The sequence below is a fragment of the Lycorma delicatula genome, chromosome 4, assembly GCF_047948215.1.
Source record: "Lycorma delicatula isolate Av1 chromosome 4, ASM4794821v1, whole genome shotgun sequence".
Lineage (NCBI taxonomy): Eukaryota > Metazoa > Arthropoda > Insecta > Hemiptera > Fulgoridae > Lycorma > Lycorma delicatula.
Genome location: NC_134458.1, coordinates 150,017,044 through 150,039,525, shown reverse-complemented (window position 1 = coordinate 150,039,525; position 22,482 = coordinate 150,017,044). Strand labels below are relative to the sequence as shown.

At 29.1% G+C, this 22,482-nt stretch overlaps 1 protein-coding gene across 3 annotated transcripts in view; it reads right to left on the bottom strand.

The window, feature by feature from the left end:
* Positions 1 to 22,482, bottom strand: part of Spt6 (transcription elongation factor Spt6) — a 102,936-nt gene that overhangs the window by 14,230 nt on the left and 66,224 nt on the right. For all 3 annotated transcript variants that reach the window (XM_075364351.1, XM_075364353.1, XM_075364352.1), the window contains exons 23-28: positions 17,061 to 17,182; positions 16,086 to 16,333; positions 14,241 to 14,445; positions 11,806 to 12,117; positions 8,569 to 8,812; positions 503 to 642 (exon numbers count right to left, since the gene is read on the bottom strand). In XM_075364351.1, the coding sequence (XP_075220466.1) occupies positions 503 to 642; positions 8,569 to 8,812; positions 11,806 to 12,117; positions 14,241 to 14,445; positions 16,086 to 16,333; positions 17,061 to 17,182 (1,271 nt within the window). The remainder of the gene's footprint in view (positions 1 to 502; positions 643 to 8,568; positions 8,813 to 11,805; positions 12,118 to 14,240; positions 14,446 to 16,085; positions 16,334 to 17,060; positions 17,183 to 22,482) is intronic.

Genomic DNA, 22,482 nt, shown 5'->3' with positions numbered 1-22,482 from the left:
ATATGCAGCAAATGTCATACTTACATGTTATTTTTATAAATTAATAACTATAGATGAATATGCCATTTCAAGGGACAAAAAACTAGTGACTGTGGGCTCAAATTTAGTGAAGGAGATTTAACAAATAAACCGGTGAAAGGAATTAATAGCTGAAATATTAAATTTTTAAATTATATTTTTAAATTACTATTTTTAATACAATATTTGAAAAATATTTTTATTGTTAAAGCACAATCACATACTTTTATTCCTTTTCAAAATCAGCAATTAATCAAAATAACCTTGCTTTCCTTTTTTGAAATGCAAAAATTGGAGAAGTCTAAAAATAAAATCTTCAACCAGAAGGATCAATATACCTAATAAGAAAAAACTAAACAGCAAAATTACTCTGGTAAATAATTTTTACTGAAAACATTATGATGCAAGTTTTTATTGACTAGCTGACAGAATTAGTTGTTTTTAATCTTAAGTTAAAATTTTTATCACAATTTTTGTTACTTACAGTGTTTGGATAAGTTGGTATGGTGTAACCGCCAGGAGTTTGTGAATAATGAGGAGTATGAGTAGCTACCTGTGTTAAATTATGCAAAACATGATTTGGCATATTTTGTGCTACTCTTTGAATTGTATCTGGATTCATTCCTGTTAAGCAAACAAATCATTTTAAGACATAAAAATGTGTTTACTTTAGTCTTTCAAGTTTAATTACATGTAAATACGCGACACAGGTTAATTAAACAGACAAATGGCAAAATCAGAAAAATTATTTTATATAATTAACTGTTTAACTATTTTCTGTAGGTATGAAAACAGCTCAAATTTACTCCAGGACGTTAAAACAGTACATTAATATCTGTATTATCTGAGCAAACTTTTATAAATGATTGACAGTTTAAAATGGGCACAAAATGTTCAAAAAATTTTTTTGCAGCAGAAGACTGATAGAAGTTTAGACTATCCCTATGCAAAATCACATTAATGACCTTATTTGCAAGGACTGACATAAAAATTTGGGAAGTGTGAAGTGCAAGTATTAACACTGTCCATTCCATTATCGATGATACGCTGAATTGCTCAAAATGTATTCAAGGTAGTTAGTTCAAAGTCGGTTATTCACAATCACAAAACACCCAAATACTCAGTTTAACTTAAGGATCTGCCAGAAAAGATTCAAAACCATGTATCAATCAGTAAAGTAATGATAAAAGTGTTTTGGGACTATCAAGGCCCAATTTACTGCAATTATTTGGAAGAACAACATACAATCAAAGCGAGTACTTTGTTTGGCCACTTAAGAGATTTTTTATGCGGCTCAGAATTTTATATCAATGAGCAGGTTAAGAATGACTCTGATATCAAGGTGATTCTTTACTACTTTAATAAGAAAGCTCACATGAAGATGGGATAAGTGCTGAAATATAGCTGGAGGTTATGTTGAAAAGTAGCTTTGGTTTCACTTTCATTGAATAAATAATCATTTTTCTATGTCATTTGTCTCTTGTTAAGGATCCTCTCTCTCTCTCTCTCTCTCTCTCTCTCTCATTACAATCCTTGTATTCTCTCTCTCATTACGAACTTTGTAATTTAATTTTAATAAGCTTTCCATATTTGCCAAAAATAAATATTCTCTGCTCCTAAATTTAAATTTAATCACTAATTTTTAATGATAAACAAGCTAATAGTTCTCAAGCCAGTTTAGCTATACCATCTGAAGCCATAGCTATACCACCTGAAGATAAACAAAAATATAAAAACATAAAAATTAGAAAGCTTATATATGTCTCATTACAGTGAAGTAATACATAATCAACTCAATGCTATGGATTGACCAGTGATGCCGTACATACCTAACCACCTATGATATATTAGAAATAAACCTCTCACTGTCCAAATTGGAATTCCAAAATCAATAACTGTTAACATTGATGATCAGTCATTGTCAACAGTTATCAAATACATCTGGATTTTCTTAAGATTGTTGCATTCTAATCTGAAAGAAGATGAATACTTGTAAACCAGTAGTCTCCTATATCAACATATATAGTATAATTGGACACCTGTCCAAATTAAAATATCAGCTGTTTACAGATGTCATGAGATAGAAAAAAGATTTCACAACTGCTACAAAAAATCTTTACAGTTAATAAAAAAAATTTATAGATTGAGATTTTTAACATTGATATCCTACAGATTGATAATAATGTCAAGCATTTTTAAATAACTTTTTAGAATTTGGGTATAAACCTTAGTTTAGCAAAATAACTAGACCAACAGGTGATAATTTGAATGTGGGAGAAACTTGTGTATTAATAATATTTCTATTAAGTTCAATATACATTTGATAATGTAAAATCTTTGGATATACTTGTTGGCTGAATCACTAAATCTTTATTTTTATTTATAAATATCAACTGTAAGCAAACTAATAATGAAAATAGCTCTGAAATGCATAAGTTACAAAGCATTAGTGGTAGAAGCAAGAAAAGTAAATTAGTAAGAATTACATATATAGCACACATCCTGAGCAAGCTACTGATTCATTAATTGGAAAAATTACAAAAATATGAACAAAAATAAAAATAATGTTAAGAAAAAATTGAACCCTTTAGGTGTAATAAAATCTTATTTGACTAACGAAATAGAAAAAAGATTTTCAAAATGGAAATTAAAGAATGTATACAAAAAATATTAGATAAGGTAATTAAGAAAGCTAAATATGAGTATGAATACAAAGAAATCAGTGAAAAAGCTATTAACAACAATATTTTATGAAAATACATTAATGAAAATCTGAAAAGAAAAAATAGATATTAAGCTTTTAAATGATAATGGAAAAAATAATTAAAGAACCATCTGCAATAGCAGAACACATTAATTGCATTTTTAGAGAAGTAGGAGAAAAGTTAGTTAAGAAAATTAAAATACTAAAAAATAAAGAAGCTAAAATTACCAAAGTTTAATAGAAAGAGTACTTTTATAAAGCCAACTAATTACAAGAAAACTATAGATATAAAAATGATGAAAAATATTCAAGTGGTTTAAGGTAGTGTGGATGAGATTAGTGTATACATACCTTAAAAATATTATCAAAAATCTGGAGAAAAATGATATGCTTCTAATTATTATCAGCCTATTTCACTTATATCTAATATAGCAAAAATTCTTGAGAATAGCCCATAAAATATTTTATAGTTTTGTAACAGAATGTAACATAATATCTAATAGGCAATATGAGTTTCTTAAAAACAAAGGAACCAAAAATGCATAAGCACATATCTGTAATTTATAAAAGTTAATTCTAGCGGTAGGAGAATAGCTACCTTTTTATAACTTGCCAAAGCTTTTGACACAGTCGATCATAAAATTCTATTACTAAAGTTATATAGGCTTGGAGTAGTAGATATAGAATTATTTAAAAGTTATTTTTCCAATAGAGAAAAATCATTTATCTTATTTAAATAAACACTGGTATTCAACAAGTGTACAATTCTTGACCCTCTATTCTACATATAAATGATACATCTTACATTTAAGATACTGTTGGTTCTAACTATCAAAAGAACCTGGAAATTAGCACAAAAAAATGAATTTATGTTTGCTTTTCTTTATGACTTTTGGTTAACATGAAGACTACCTTCCTGACCATACTTAAGTTGAAAAAAAATAAACAACCTATAAATAAAGTTGACTCTTGCAAATATTAGGTATAATTTTGGATTATAAAATGAAATTGTGAAAACTTATGGAATTAGTCATAACCAAAGCTAAATACTTATTTTTTTATAAAATATCAAAAATAATGAATGGACTGATTTTACTGGTATTATGCTTCTTTATTCCATAGTATTATTAATTATGGCACAGTTACTTGGGGTAAAGCCTACAACAATGTAATAGAAGTATTATAAAATACTTAAAATCTGAAAAACAAATTAAAAAAAATATAACAGAAAAATAAAACAGAAAAAAATATAAATAAAATAAAATATAAAAATAAAATATAACAGAATGAAGATTACATAAAATCTACTAGCAAAACAAGGAATAAATCTATCTTTGCTGCAAAAAATAATTAAAATGTATTTTTTTTTTTTTTTTTTTTGCAAAAAGAAAGTAGCGAGACCACTGATAGAAGTTGTTTCAGTTGGTTATCAAATAGTTTAAAAAATTGTTAAAGAATAATATATTACTAAAAAGAATAATTGTTGAGGTTAATGTAAAAACAAGTTTATATAGATTTTTTAAAGTTTAAATTTTTATTTTAGTTATGCATGTAGTTTACTCCAATTTATGTTATACATACCATCCTATGTATAGGTAACTTTACTTCTAAAGGTTACTTTACATCAACCTAAAAAGTAACCTGCAAAATTTTTATTTCTTAGGCAAGCACAATAGTAATATGCAAATCTGACAAGAGACCTACTCTTTCTTTTGAGTTTATAAAGGAATAAATTACATGTAAATATCTGAGAGTAAAATAATAGATTTTTAAATATTCAACTTAATATTCTGACTCATGCAATTTTAAAAATTCAACATTCTATATTTTTCAAATTGTATATATTTAAATTCTATTAAATAAACCACCCAATACAGAATATTGGGAGGATAAGACATATTTTGCCTTAATTTTTAATTTAAGTACTTTTGTGAGATACTGCAACCTTAAAAAAAAATCCTCAAAAATTATGATTGAAATAATTCCATTGAGACATAATAAAAATTGCATATTAATTTACCTGAGAGCTGCTATCCATTGCAGTTTTTATAAGATGAAATTTTGTTTGTATTGATAAAAACTATCAAACAACAAAATTTCGTCATTTGAATTTTACAATCCATAAAAATCAAATTACCCTTGGTCTTGTAAAATTAACATATACAAATATGATTAATAGAGCAATCAAATACACACATATAATAACAAAATAAAGTTAAATATTGAAATAAACATCATAAAACACATATAGCAATAAAAAATGGATATGATACTATTTTAATTATTATCTTTTATGACTGCATAGGATCACTTTAGTCAGTCCATTATCCAAGTCTCTTCAATGGGACTGTTTGGGCCTTGTGATCCTCCTAATATTTTTCATATGTTCTGATCTTTGTGCCCTTTTTAGTGTTGAAAATTTTCGTGAAGCGAGTTTTTTCTTGTGAGTGTGGAAGGAGTGTTATTTTCTTGTTTAATTTTATCATATCTGTGGTGTCTTCTGGTGTAAGGCTAATTACTTTCAGATCTTCTCTTATTTCTCTGATCTCTGCATCTGTTTTAAAAGTCTTGAATCTAACATCGTCATGATATGTCCAAGGAATCCTAGTCTCTGCTTACGCAAGATATCGGTAATGGGTTTTGAGCACAATCCCCCACTGCCAGTCTAGTGCTTTTTATTCATGCAGGTTCTTCCAATTCTGATTTTCTGGGCTCTGTCTGATTTTTTGATCAGGTGGAAGAGTGTTTCTGCTGCATAAGTGGCTTTTGGTTTTATAACTGTGTTGTAGTGTCTTATTTTTGTTTTATTGAGAGATTTTTTATTGCATGTTTACCAGGTCAATTTTTGTGCTTTAGCTAGTTTGTTTGTTCTTGTTTGGATTGAGGTTTCTTCATTTAGGTTATCATTTCTATAATATTTACATTTGTTTGTTATTATTTCTCTGAGGTATTTAAATTGGATTACTATTCTGACTTTATAGCTGTTTATGTTTACTTCTTTTAATTGTGTTGGTTTTTGGGGCATAATCTCTGTCTTTTCGAATGATATTTTGAGGCCAAATTCTATTTGCATTGTTTTGAAGTTCTAATATCTGTGATTTAGCTTTGACGATGTTGCTTGCTGGCAGTGCCAAGTTGTTGGCGAAACGAAGACAGTTTGTTTTGATTTTTCAGCTCATTTTTTCTTTTGGGGGGCATTATTTGAGCCAAAATTTCTACAGCATGATCTGGTCTGGACAGCTCCTCCAGGGTCTGAAACCTTCCTGGTATTCTCCTACTTCTTTCTAGAGTTGTAAACCAATCCTGTTGAGGATGATTCTTGAAAGAATTTAGTATGTTATGTCTAGGAATAAGATTCCCCTGCAATTTTTACAGTCTGTTTTATCCCCTTTTTGTCACTGTCATCCAGTGTTCTAGTAGTTTTTCTTTGATCCAGATGTTGATAAGCCGTTGATGAAGAACAATTTATGCTGATCTACCTGCATGTTTCCAGATCTTTACAAAAGTCTGCTCTTCTCCTACTGCTTTGTAATTCTTCATCTCACCTAGTGCTTGGTAGACTTCCATTATTGTGGGAGGGTTGATGCTTTCTGGTTGAGGTGTTTTTGTGTGTTGGTGTTGACGTTTAGGAGTTCTGTCAATTATCAAAATATAATAACAAAATAATTACCTTATAACCAATAGATAACAGGACACAAAAAAAGTGAGAAAAATATACATGTAGTATTTATACACTAATAGTATCATGGAAAACACTATTAAAACTTACAATAAAGAAATATTTAAACCAGTATACAAACCTAATAAACCACAAAAGAAAAAAAAATTAAAAAACAACAATAATAATAAACACTCTGTATAGAATTTATATATAAAATTAAATGTAATAATTGTGATTGTATTTATTTAGGAAAACAAATAGATCCTTTAAAACTACATTTCTTGAAAATCATACAAATTACCAACATAATAAATCTGATTTGTCTTTTTTGGCAACAGATCACCTAATAAACAATAAACACTGTTTCTAAGATGACATATGAGGGTCATTCAGTAATTAAACAAATAGCTGTACAGCAAAAATTGTTTATTAAATAAATACAATTTTTCTGTCTACTTTTCTATGTAATCTCCACCAACTTCTCTGCACTTGTCCCATCTTTTTATGAGTTTTCTTATCCCCTCAATGAAGAACTCTGTATCTTGATCTCGAAGCTTTATATTTTTTCTTTACCTCTCCTTTGCTGAACTTGATGCCATGCAAAGTTTTTTTCACCAGATCAAACAGATAAAAATTCAAAAGGGCAAAGTCAGGGCTGTAAGGAGGATGAGGTAGGAGCTCCCAACCCACTTTGCCAATAGTTTCCACCTCAGTTGTGCCATATCAGGTCGAGTGTTGTCTTGAAGCAGCAGCAGCGTGCCTTTCCTCTACCATCCCAAACATTTCCTCTTCAATGTGGGCTTGACTTTGTTCTCAATCATGGCTAAGTAGTATAGGCTGTTGATAGTGAATTTCTCCTCCAAATAAGCACAGAAAATCAGACTATGGGCATTCCAAAAGATGTTTAACATGACCTTACCAGCCAATGGTTACATTTTTAATTTCTTATGGACAGGCGATTTAGTGCGTTTCCATTGCATGCTTTGACGCTTGGCTATGATAATCTAACGGTGAGGTTAACACTGTTACCAGATGCCTGGAGTGGTGCTTGTCCATGCATTAAAAACTTGCATGGTTCATGCAACTACTGCCATATTGTTTATTCATTCAAGAGAATATTTCAGATTGCTGTTCTTCAAAACTAGTGTCTTCGAGCAGACACGCCATCGTAACTAAGACTTTAGAGGTTATGCTTACGTAAATATTAATAGAACAGTCGACTAACGCTTATGAAAGTTTCAATTGCCTACATTAAGCATTTCCTTCGCTAAATATGTGTGTTTAATTATTGAATGATCCTCGTATATTAGAAAAAATATTACATATATAAATACAAAAAAAAATTCCATTTTAATCTGATGAACTAACAGACAATGTTTGAAGGAGACTTGTCATATAAAAACTGTAACAGATAGCAGCACTTGTGTAGATTACTACACAATTTTCATTATTTTAGTACTTTTATTATGCATTAATGGAATTATTTTAACCATGACTGAGGATGCGGGATCCCACGAAAGTACTTTCATGAAAAATAAAAGTAAGATATGTCTTATCTCAATATTCTGTACTAAATGGTTATCTTAATAGAATTTAAATATAATTTAACAATTCAGAGGAATAATATGAATCTTAAAAAATTAATTTCAGTAAAATAATACATATATATTTATTCAAAAAATAACTCAACTACCAAAACACAGCAACAGATAAAACTAATACAATAGTCGACATTCGCAGTTTTAAAAAATTTAATTAGCACAGTGGTCAATATATTGATGAATTATTTGAATTTACAAAAAAAAAAGTATATTTATATATTTTTTTTTAAATTCAAATAAAATTAACATATTGATCACTGTGTTAATAAAATTTAATATTACGTGAAATATAAACTACCTAAACACAGTAATTAGATAAGTTGATATACACACACAAATATATATTATTTATAAAAAAGTATTTTTATAAAATAATATCCTGGGTATAAATCCTCTATCATCCCCAAATGGGATGGTTGGCAGTACAGACAAAATACATCTTTGGTATGATGATGTTGAATTCTGGCATTTCAACTAATTTAGGGATAGTTTAGGCTGTTCATTGGCTGCACCACAAGTCTAATGGCTGAAATACACATCAATCACTCTAAAAAATATATTCAATATGCAACATCGATACTTGCCCATATTGACACCAGGTGTATGCGGAATAAATGGTGTTGTACGATTTGTCATAATACCGGTACGTGGTGTACTAGGTGTTCCAGGTAATGGATCTCTGAAGTGCTCTTTAAACCATCTAAATAAAATTCCGACTGTATCAAACATTTGGCCTCTAAATCTAAACCCTTCTGGAGTAACAGTTATAAACTCATGTCTACATCTTGTTCGAGGTAAATAGGACAACATAAATTTTCCAGGATAATTCTAAAAGCAAAAATAAAAGAACATAAAAACAAAAATTAGAGTACTTCAAAACTAAGCACAATATAGTAAACTGAATTTAATTGAAGTCAGAATTTTAGCATATAATAAAAATCTCTTTTCCAGTTACTGAAAACAAGGTAATTATTATTCCTAAGTCATTAGTATAACTTATTTGCAAACTTTTTTTTAAATGAATTTATTTCCCAATTTTTAATATTTGAATACATGTTATATGGGCAACACATAATTCTAAACAGCTGCAAGATTTTCAGTAATTAAAAAATAAATCAATTACTTCCATTTAAAGAGGTTAAACTGTATAAGGTAGGCTAAATAGACCTCAAATGGAAAAACACAATGCTCATACACATTATATAATTATTTTTATTACCAATAAAACTGTAAAGTATGTATTTAAAATAGAGTTTTAAATATTTTACAAGAAATAAAAACAACTGATGTTTACAACTACAAGGTATATTATAATAAAAACTATATATAAATTATAAATAACATTATACAAATAATAGTCATAGAAAAATAGAACATTGTAATGTAAATGTAATGAATTAGAATGTTAGTAGCTTTGTATTTTTTGGTAATAAAATCAGTTATGCTTCAGAAACTAACTATTAAATAATCCTGCAGAATGATATAATGAGAATAATTGAGTGAATTTTAAATAGAATTATTAGATGTCATGCCTTAAATGAATTACTCAAGTTTGCCCTTTTTTAACACAGTTCCACAATATCTAGATTTTTTAAGGCTTAAAAAATCCAAGAGAAATTTCGAATTACTAATGAGGTATTATTTTAAAAGCCTATTAGTAATTTTTTTTAGGAAATCTTGCTAAGCATGAGTGAAATGCTTAATTTATAAGTGCAGGCAACTATTTCTGTGATAATTAATGTGTGGATATTAGTTAAGAGGGAAATAAATGATCAAATAATAATAATGATTTCAAATAGAATTCATTTTTGCATTCATCTTAGATACACAAATAAATCTAAAGCCGCAATAAAATTAAAAATGGAATCCAGTAATACTAATGACTAGGTACTTGCAGCGTACGTTGCTGGATAATGTTTATTTATAAAGTAGGTCTTATTTCCCACCATCAACAAACATCACATTAATTAATATCCTAAATTTTATTCTATAGACAAAAATATTAATAAAGCTATATAAATCAGTTATCAGTTTTTGTCATCAAACTCCTCAACTTAACACATTGATACAAAAAATATGAAATCAATATGTAGGATGTAGAAAGTTCTTCAAATTTGCGCAGTGATTTGTCATCATAATTTTATATAGCATTTTAAAAACTTTAAGTAACAATTATACTATATATATTACTGTGATAATGTGTGGATATTAGTTACGAGGGAAATAAATGATCAAATAAAAATAATCATTTCAAATAGAATTCTATTTGTGTATCTAAGATGATTGCAAAAATGATCTAAAGCTGCAATAAAATTAAAAATGGAATCCAGTAATACTAATGACTAGGTACTTGCAGCTTACGTTGCTGGATAATATTTATTTATAAAGTAGGTCTTATTCCCACCATAAACAAACTGATGAAGATAAAATGAAAATCACACTTCTATTTATTTATAACTACATTTACCCTACACATATATAATTAAGTTTATTTTTAAATGGCATGTACTTTTCTCCATTGTTGGTAATTCAAATAAAACTCTTCTAATTTTTACATTTGGACAGGAAGATCCTAAAATTCTATTTAAGCAGTAATTATTCCCCTCTGCTATGCTTTCTTAATTGATATAAGCCTAATTTCAGCTGGCCAAACCTTATCATGGAACAAACATCACATTAATTAATATCCCAAATTTTATTCTATAGACAAAAATATTAATAAAGCTATATAAATCAGTTATCAGTTTTTGTCATCAAACTCCTCATCAACTTAACACATTGATACAAAAAATATGAAACCAACATGTAGGATGTAGAAAGTTCTTCAAATTTGCGCAGTGATTTGTCATCATAATTTTATATAGCATTTTAAAAATTCTACTAAAGTAACAATTCTACTATATATATTACTTCTTGAAACATAATTTCAATACAACACATTTCTTAACCTGAATAATGATGAAACATTATATGGAAATCTTTTATTTATAATGACTCATCTATTATCAATATATAATAAATGATTTTATGCAGCGTTAACTTTTTTAGTAGTTTTTAAAAAAAAAAAAATATGTATCTTTCAAAGCAAGATCTTTAGCAAAAAAAAAAAAACTGGATGTTATTTGTTTTGTAAAAATTTCAACTGCCATTTATTAATGTGAGATTACTTTTTTCACTATTAAAAAACTAAATTGCTTAAAGTACAAAAAAACATATTTGAAAACCACTAAAAGAAAAATATTCATCTTACTTATACATAACTTTTTTAATATAATCTAATATGGTAAATAAAATGTATAAACTCAACATATGAGTTATGAATACAGTCATAATTAAATTATAAAACCTACATTATGCTCAGATGTAGTTCAACCACACAGGTTGACATAATTTCAATTATGAAAAAAGAAGTTAAAAATTATCAAATATAGTTAAATAACTAACAAAATAATATCACATGCTCCTTGAGTGGCTAATTTTTCAGTAAATATGTATGACAATGCTCCTGGCAAGTTAATATAGCACCAACTTATGTAGAGCATGCTACTGAAGAGATTACCTTATGAAAGTGAAACTTTTTCCTTCTCTTGAATTTAAGAACGGTTATTAAAAAAAAATAGATCATTTTCTATAATTTTTTAAAACGGTAAAACAAATATAATTATCTGAATAATATCATTAAAAAATACATAATATTTTCTATGTTTTTTTTTTAAATTAAAAATAAAAAATAAGTCTTTTTTGAAACAAATGTTTTGATTACTGTTACGTTTAGATTACTATACACAAAAATAAAATAATTAAAAATACTGCTTTTTTACCTTTGATACAGAAACAATGTAGTGAATTTTTGAAGGATTTTTCCGCTTTTCTTCTTTTAGATACTCTTCAGCTTTATCTCTAAGACCTCCTTCGGTATCTTTATAATAACGGAATGTTAGTAAATCTCTAGCAGAGGCGGCCATTGGATTAATATGTCTTGCTATTATTTCATCAAGATCTTCAAACTGTTCAGAACCAATCCATAATGATTGCCCTAAAGAAAATACATTCTCTTTCCCTTCTTCTCTGATGTCAATGTGTTGATAAATACCATCAGCTACTTTCCAAGTGACTGTTAAATGATCAGTACCCTGCAAAATTTGATTGAACAACATTTCAAACCATTACTAATATAATTCAAATGATTAGTTTATAAACTTATTGAATTTTAATTTTTTTTAAATCTGTAACAATGTTTAACTTATACCACTGAAATAATTACAAATATAGATAAACTGAACATTTAAAAACAATTTTTTAAGATTTTAAACAATTTAAGACAATCATCATTATTGGTGTTCTACCGCCTTATGCTACCTTGTCCTCTTCCATTTCTGTCGTGAGCCCTCTTTGGCTCCCTGTAGCTACCAATTAAAGAGACAATAAAAACCCAAAAACAATTTATTTCATTATTGTTATGCATTGTTTCCAGTAGAAATATAATCAGATATGTGTAGTCTTGAACAAAGCTGATTTTTTTTTTTTAAATAATAAACAATTAAGTAAGGTAAACATGCTGTTTTTCTTACAAAAAACAGATTTATATTAAAATAGTAAAAATTTACTTAAATGGGAAAAGTCTTATATTACTTAAGTTACATGGCTTAATAAAATCAAAAAATACATTAAAATTAAATTAAAGATTGATTTTATTACTAACAGCAGTATTATCATAAAATCAAGTTCTATTAAAATAATCGATGGTTTCACGGAAATAAAACTTTTCTAAAAGTTGTAGATTTTGTTACTTTAGTGTGATTCACCAAAATTTTTAAGTTAAAAAAAAACTTTCAATGTGCTTTTTCTAAAATTTTATCTTTCTCACAATTTTGGCTCTATACACTTTAAAACTGATTTAGCCATTTTCCTCTTATTGACAAGATATATTAGATCTGTTGGGTCGAAATAGGAGAAAAAGTTTTCCCAAGCATGAGACCAAAGGGAAAGGGTCTCTCTAAAGGTATGTAGCTTAACATATGAAACTTCATAAAAATATCATTACTTTTTTTATTAATATATTGTAAAAAAAATTAATTATTTATTAAAATAGAGAAACACTGCTGGCACCATTGGAAAGCTGATAAAATTCTACATGTTTTGCTGATGAGTACTTTTTACTATGACCAGTAGATTCAGCAGTATTTAATAAACAAAAAGCCACTTACTAAATAGGTGTGCAACTGCTGCAGCAACACATAACAGCTATCACAATTGGCTATCCCATAATGTTAACAAATCAAAAAATTTTTATTTTTTTTTAAAAACAACCACAAATATCGATAACATAAAAATTCTCAATAAAAAAGATAAAGAACCAGAGTGCAAAAATTAAAACAAAAACCCTGCTCTCAGATGCTCAGGTTGATAACCCCAACCAAAAACAAATAAAAATTCAGGACCAATCTTGACTAAAAAAAATTAAAAAAAAAAAAAAATCAACAACAAAATCCAAAATTAAAAAAACCATATACCATGATGTTTCAAGGCTTAGTTTTTGTTTTAAAATTGCTGCGGGGTAGGTTTTATATTGTTTTAGGATCTGTTCAACCTTTAAAATTTTACATGTCAGTTCAAGCCAGCGTGAACCAAGTCAAAAAACAAAGAAAATAAACCTCCTTAAACAAATAAAAATAAATTAAAAAAACTGCATAAAAACATCCAATATGATATTTGGTCATTGTTTTTATGGTTCTATTTTGTAAGTGATACTTACAAGTAGAGTTGCATGTGCCATAAAAAAATGCCCATAACTTTTGATTCATTAAAGATTCGAAAAATTCAAAATATGTATGACTAACACTCAAGACAATTATATTAATCATATTAATATTTTGAAAGTAATATTTTTCAAAGTTTGAATTCCCAGTTTTCTTGTTTAAGTGTGAAATTTTTCAATTTGATTTAAGCCCTGTAATTTAAACAAATTTTGAAAAACTAAAGTCATTAAATTAAAAGTCATGGTAAGTTAATGTAAATTCTGTTCATTCATGTTTGAGTTTGTGTGATGTTCTCTATTTGGGTTGATAAAACTCAAAAATCTTCAGATTTGGCAAGGTGATTTCTATATACAAAACACTAATGTTACTACAGTTGGAGTTGGGGGTCTCAAAGAGGTGGGAGGATGAGGATATATGGGGTTAGGGCTCACATACCAGAAAAGTTTAGCAAAAATGTTGCAGGTTTTTTAAAATTACATCAAATAACATGAACACACCTTGCTTGAAGGTCGAATGATTACTTCTCCTTGTTCCATATTTGCCATTATTTTTTCAGCTTCAGAAAATGAAATATTATGAAAAGCAGGATGTACAATAACACGTTTCATGTATGTCTGACGTTGTTTCACTTTTTTAGCTTCTTCTTCAGACTTAATGTCTCTTGCTTCTGTTTCATGATCATAAAATGGATCTTTAGGAGGTCTAAAAAAGAAAATTAATAAATAAGCAACAATTTAATAAAAAATATATTATTTGAAGTCTCCTTTTAATAATTAAATCTAATTATATTAATAAAAACATAATGCAAATTTTGTTTGTTCAATACCACCAAGTTAAAGATGTGCTTTATCTAACATGACTAGTTTATTTAAAAAATTTGGATTTGTGTTTAGCATTTCATCAAAACTGAGTAAAAAATTCTAATTGTGATTTTTTATCAGAAACATTAAATTTAGGAACAAATTGATTTTAAAAGTATCAAATTTGAGGTATAGTACAGAATACACCAAGTACTTCAGTAAATATCACTTATGTATAGCATTACCAGAATATTACCAGTGTTTATTCTGCTTTTCAACCCACTTCAAAATAGCATTTTGTGAAAAACTCCCTCCATGCCTACTCATGTTGAAATCTTCTTTGCACTCGCTGGTTTGAATTTAATAGATGCACATACTGCAAATAAAGGTTTTTTAACATACAAATAGTCTTTGTTGTTTACCATATAGTACTGAACACTAACTGCATAAGTGGACAGTACTGTCAATAAATATATTTTTCCTCTAATTCATGAAGATCGCTTTCTTGAACCTCCATATTCCACTGCTGCAGCCAATACAGGATGACAGATTCCACATGAGAATTTAAAAAATTAAACCTGAATACAAACTGGCCAAATAAATTTTATAAAAGTAGAGCACACATTAATGAACTGTGAGTAATAGAAGAACTGCATAATAATGGATCATGGCAGAGAAATTTCATGAAACAGGGAATCATCTATAAGATTCTAACAAAATAAATATATACCAGATTAATCTAAAGCTTTCCAGATTATCAAATGACAAACTCAGTCCCAAAATAGTAATTGTACGAGTCTTCATTTACATAAAATGCTTTTATTAAAATTAAAATGAACAATTAATCATTAGGGTCACTAACATTCAAACACCAATAACAAAGAAAACTACAGTATAAATTAAAAAATAGAACATTATAAATACATAAAAGAAACAGCAATAAAATAGAGACAAGAATTTACAAGCAGGAGCATACAAAAGCAAAAAATACACACCTCAGGAAAAGGGGAATTTTATTAAAAAAAAAAAAACAAAACAAAAATATAATACATATCCAAATAAACAAAGTAATTAGGAGGAAGTAAATAGGATTTTAGCTGAATGAAAGATAAATAATGTTAAACTAAGGTTTAGATGTGTCTGAAAGTTTTTAAAAATAAGAAAAAATAACCTTTAAAATAAATTTAAAAGTTTCTTATAACATCACCCAAAATACTGCTAACTCTGATTACTAGTTGAATTTGTTGGTTCTAAGCTGCATAATGTATATATTTAAAAAAATACAATCACAATATTTTAGACATCTAAAATGAAAAAAAGTCATGTGAAAATTAGAATTTACGTCTAAATAAATGAGATAAAAAATTCACGTAGCAAGACTACTAACACATAATGTATCTGACAAAAATAGAAAAATATACTTCAAATTCAGATGTTTTAAAATAGAGTTACATATTACAGAAATTGTTCACCAAGGACCAACAATAAGTAATTAATAAAGCGCAGATAAGAGATTTAAAAAAAAATTTATTTATAAATTACCTCCACTCATGATTTTTATCAGCCAAGTCCGAGCTTTTTGATGTGGCATCAATAGCAAACTTTTCAACATCGATTTTAGTTATCCGACAATAAATGAGTTGACCTCTTTTTACTCTTTCTTTAGGATCCGAGACATGTTCATCTGATAAATTTTTAATATGAATATAACCGCTCACACCATTATCTAATCTTATCCTAACTCCAACTGCTTGTCCAGGACAACCTCCAGCATCAAAATGATTCCACACCTGGAAAGCAAACAAAATAAAGTATTAAAAATTACAAATATGTACTTTAAAAACCTAGTAAATTTTAAATAATAATAAATATATAACATATTGCTGAGTTAACCATCACCCATATACCACACAGAGTAGTGACTACTCCATAATAAAAAATGTTCAACATTTTTTCCTAATTTACTACATTAGCACAATGTAATATTAAAATTACATTAGCCTCAAAAATTAAGATATTGTTTTGAAACCTCTAATGTAATCTTAATACGTTTATAATTATTCATCAATTACACAATAATTATAATACTCTTCTTCTCTGACCAAATAATGACCCCTATAAATTATATCTTATTCTTATATTATGATCTCCACATACACTGTCTATCATATTTCAACATGAAATATCAAATAATGTAAAGCCATAAAAGTAGCTGGCTGTGGCATTTATGTATTTAAATTCCTTTTTATAAATGTTCAATGAATAATATTTAAGAAACTTCAATATTCTTCACATTTACCATTTTCACTTATTAGTTTACCATTATTGTAATTATTTATATTACTAACTTTTTGTAATACATAATTTTTTTTATATTTTGAGTGTTTTGGATGTATGGTCATTGCTTATTTCAGTGTTAATGACTGGGGAAAAATGGGGGACCAAACAAACTCTCATTACGAGAGTTATGCAACATTATTAAACTAATATTTATAAACTATTACAGATTAAAATTACCTCAGACAATTCTGGAAAATCATTTTTTAAGCAAAATGGACATTGCCATAATCCAGTTTCATCATTTCTAACAGGGTTGGCAGCATCTAATTGCTCTCCTTCCGGTTTCTTATGAGAAATTCCTGAAATTATCAATCATGATCATAATTAATTTTTTTTAAAATCAACTAATTTAACATAAAAAACTAATGAAAACGACTTTCTAAAACCTTACTAATTCAAAACCCAAGGAACAATTAAAAATAGACATTTTAAAAATATTATACTGTATATTATAAAAATTAATTTTAATTAACGAAACTATTTTTATTAACACATTTTTTTTTTGTCTTCAGTCATTTGACTGGTTTGATGCAGCTCTCCAAGATTCCCTATCCAGTGCCAGTCGTTTCATTTCCGTATAACCCCTACAGCCTACATCCTACATCCCTAACAATTTGTCTTACATATTCCAAACGTGGCCTGCCTACACAATTTTTTCCTTCTACCTGTCCTTCCAATATTAAAGCGACTATTCCAGGATGCCTTAGTATGTGACCTATAACTCTGTCTCTTCTTTTAACTATATTTTTCCAAATGCTTCTTTCTTCATCTATTTGCCGCAATATCTCTTCATTTGTAACTTTATCCACCCATCTGATTTTTTACATTCTCCTATAGCACCACATTTCAAAAGCTTCTAATCTTTTCTTCTCAGATACTCCGATTGTCCAAGCTTCACATCCATATAAAGCGACACTCCAAACATATACTTTCAAAAATTTTTTCCTGACATTTAAATTAATTTTTGATGTTAACAAATTATATTTCTGACTGAAGGCTCATTTCGCTTGTACTATTCGGCATTTTATATCGCTCCTGCTTCGTCCATCTTTAGTAATTCTACTTCCCAAATAACAAAATTCTTCTACCTCCATAATCTTTCTCCTATTTTCACATTCATTTGGTCCATCTTTGTTATTTCTAATACATTTCATTACTTTTGTTTTGTATTTGTTTATTTTCATCCGATAGTTCTTGCGTAGGACTTCATCTATGCCATTCATTGATTCTTCTAAATCCTTTTTATTCTCGGCTAGAATTTACTATATCATCAGCAAATCGTAGCATCTTTATCTTTTCACCTTGTACTGTTACTCCGAATCTAAATTGTACGGGAATAGGGAACATCCTTGTCGGACTCCCTTTCTTATGTTCTTCAATTATTACTGTTGCTGTTTGGTTCCTGTACATGTTAGCAATTGCTCTTCTATCTCTGTATTTGAACCCTAATTTTTTTTTTTTGCTGAACATTTTATTCCAGTCTACGTTATCGAATGCCTTTTCTAGGTCTATAAACGCCAAGTATGTTGGTTTGTTTTTCTTTAATCTTTCTTCTACTATTAATCTGAGGCGTAAAATTGCTTCCCTTGTCCCTATACTTTTCCTGAAACCAAATTGGTCTTCTCCTAACACTTCTTCCACTCTCCTCTCAATTCTTCTGTATAGAATTCTAGTTAAGATTTTTGATGCATGACTAGTTAAACTAATTGTTCTGTATTCTTCACATTTATCTGCCCCTGCTTTCTTTGGTATCATGACTTATAACATTTTTTTTGAAGTCTGACGGAACTTCCCCTTTTTCATAAATATTACACACCGGCTTGTATAATCTATCAATCGCTTCCTCACCTGCACTGCGCAGTAATTCTACAGGTATTCCGTCTATTCCAGGAGCCTTTCTGACACTTAAATCTTTTAATGCTCTCTTAAATTCAGATCTCAGTATTGTTTCTCCCATTTCATCCTCCTCAACTTCATTTCCTCCGTATAACTTCAAAATATTCCACTCATCTATCGACTTTACCTTTCGTATTACATATTGGTGTACCATCTTTGTTTAACACATTATTAGATTTTAATTTATGTACCCCAAAATTTTCCTTAACTTTCCTGTATGCTCCGTCTATTTTACCAATGTTCATTTCTCTTTCCACTTCTGATCACTTTTCTTTAATCCACTCTTCTTTCGCTAGTTTGCACTTCCTGTTTATAGCATTTCTTAATTGTCAGTAGTTCCTTTTACTTTCTTCATCACTAGCATTCTTATATTTTCCACGTTCATCCATCAGCTGCAATATATCGTCTGAAACCCAAGGTTTTCTACCAGTTCTCTTTATTCTGCCTCAGTTTGCTTCTGCTGATTTAAGAATTTCCTTTTTAACATTCTCCCATTCTTCTTTTACATTTTCTACCTTATCTTTTTTACTCAGACCTCTTGCGATGTCCTCCTCAAAAATCTTCTTTACCTCCTCTTCCTCAAGCTTCTCTAAATTCCACCGATTCATCTGACACCTTTTCTTCAGGTTTTTAAATCCCAATTTACATTTCATTATCACCAAATTATGGTCGCTATCAATGTCTGCTCCAGGGTAAGTTTTGCAGTCAACGGAGTTGATTCCTAAATCTTTGCTTAACCTTATATAATCTACCTGATACCTTGCAGTATCGCCTGGCTTTTTCCAAGTGTATATTCTTCTATTATGATTTTTAAATTGGGTGTTGGCAATTACTAAATTATACTTTGTGCAAAACTCTATAAGTCTGTCCCCTCTTTCATTCCTTTTGCCCAGCTCGTATTCACCTACTATATTTCCTTCCTTGCCCTTTCCAATGCTTTCATTCCAATCTCCAACTATTATTAAATTTTCATCTCCTTTTACGTGTTTAATTGCTTCATCAATCTCTTCGTATACACACTGTACCTCATCATCATCATGGGCGCTTGTAGGCATATAGACGTTAACAATCGTTGTCGGTTTAGGTTTTGATTTTATCCTTATTACAATGATTCTATTGCTATGCGTTTTGAGATATTCTACTCTCTTCCCTATCTTCTTGTTCATTATGAAACCTACTCCTGCCTGGCCATTACTTGAAGCTGAGTTTATTATTCTAAAATCACCTGAACAAAAGTCGCCTTCCTCTTCCCACCGAACCTCACTAATTCCCAATACATCCACATTTATCCTATCCATTTCTCTTTTTAAATTTTCCAGCCTACCAACCTTTTTTAAACTTCTAACATATTCTACTCTCTTCCCTATCTTCTTGTTCATTATGAAACCTACTCCTGCCTGGCCATTACTTGAAGCTGAGTTTATTATTCTAAAATCACCTGAACAAAAGTCGCCTTCCTCTTCCCACCGAACCTCACTAATTCACAATACATCCACATTTATCCTATCCATTTCTCTTTTTAAATTTTCCAGCCTACCAACCTTTTTTAAACTTCTAACATTCCATGCTCCGACTCGTAGAATGTTATTTTTTAATTTACTGTGGTGACCCCCTCCTTAGTATTCCCCACCCGGAGATCCGAACGGGGGACTAGTTTACCTCTGGAATATTTTACCAAGGAAGGCGCCTCCATAATTGCTATATGAAAATGCAGAGAGCCACATTTTCTTGGAAAAAAGCAGCTGTAGTTTTCCATTGCTTTCAGCTGCGCAGTACTCAGAGGACTGAGTGATGTTGATATAGCCGTTTAAGTCATCCTGACTCACGCCCCTAACAACTACTGAAAGAGCTGCTGCCCTCTTTCAGGAATCATTCCATAGTCTGGCTCTCAACAGATACCTCTCCGATATGGTTGCACCTTCGGTCCAGCTACTCTGTATCACTGAGTACTCAAGCCCCCTCACCAACGGCAAGGTCTCATGATTCATAGAGGAGGTTATAACAAATATTACAGCTAATATAGGCTTACTCTTTATGTTGTAGGTGGAAAGAACATTTTGTATACTTTTATACTGATAACAAATTTTTTGTACACTTTTTTCTAAGCTTTTAATACAGAAAAAATTTCTTCAATAATATTTTCTTGAGCTGTGAGTACTAGAGTAAAATTGTAAGTCGCTTATGAATTTTAACAGTTTTGCTGGAGAGCAAAAATTCCTTGTTTTTTTCAGCAATAATCACTGTAATATATATATATATATATAAATAAATATAAAGGTAATTTTGAGGGTCATCAGCATCTGCTTTACTTTCTTCCAAATCTTAAAACAGGGAATGATAATTTAAATGTTAATCATCTAACTCATAGCACATTTGTGTCACTTTATCAATCACTCTCCAAGTCACAAAATGTCTCGGATGCTTCATTAAAACATTACACTAAAAAAAAACTTAATTACATTTAGCCATATTTTAGAAGTTACTGAAATATATTTAGTCATGAACAATAATGTCTACCACAAATGATTTGCTCTAAGTGAAACAGGTCTAAAATGAATACATTTTTCTTTTTGTTTCTACAGATTTTCATGGATATTACTCTAATCAATTTTCTTCTTATCTACAATATAATAAATGAAAATTAAATAAAAAACTGGTCCACACCTTCAATTTTACCAATAACATTCACTTGAATTTAAAGGTATTGATTACTACGGCCTGTTTTATTAGAAATAACTTTGGCCATTAGCATTTAATATTCACTTTACCTTCAAATTTCCAGGATGCTATACCTTGAAACATTTAAAAGCCAACCTCCAAGCTATAACAGGATGTAGATGTACAGGGGTTATTCGCAGTTTTAAAGTTCACTACAGGCAGTTAATGCTTTTAAAAATTATAGAGAACATGGATGAAAAAAAAGAATTCCAAATGATGGTTTTAGACACTATCAGATTTATGAAGTAAGTTAGATTGGTGTAACGATACGTTACACGCTACATCACAAGCTACAATTCGAAACAGTTTTTAAAAATCTGGTCTCATTCCACACCATATTTTGACAGAAGATTACAATGATGAAGACAATATACCACTCTCAGAATGAATTCACTTTTAACTCTACAAAAAAATCAGCCTTTCAAGCATACTCAATTGATAACTAAGCAACAGCTGATGATGACATACATGCTACAGAAATTCCAACTGATGGGACATTATTACTGAGGTAACTCATACGTCGTGCAGGTGATAGTGAAGCTGAAACTGAAAACAAAGATGAATCTACTATTCTCCCAGTTATATCAATGACTGATGCCAAAGAATGTTTTAAAAAATTAATGGAGTTTAGCAAGACTGATAATAAGTGATGAATCTGTAGAGTACTTGAATAAACTACAAAACTGTTTTGATGATTACAGGTATAAGATTATTACACAAACAAAAATAAACGAAACATGTGACATAGAAATTGTTGTGTGGTGTTCATTTGATACTTTCCTCGATGATTTTGGTTAGTTTTACTGCACTTATTACAATTTTTTTTTTCTAATTCATTGAATGCTAACAGTTTTGGTTAAAATCAAATATATTAGTATCTAAAAATTATATTACATCTAAATTTTATTTGTTAGTCTACAGTACAAAACACTCCCTATATGAATCATGAGACCTTGCCGAAGGTGAGGAGACTTGAGTGCTCAGT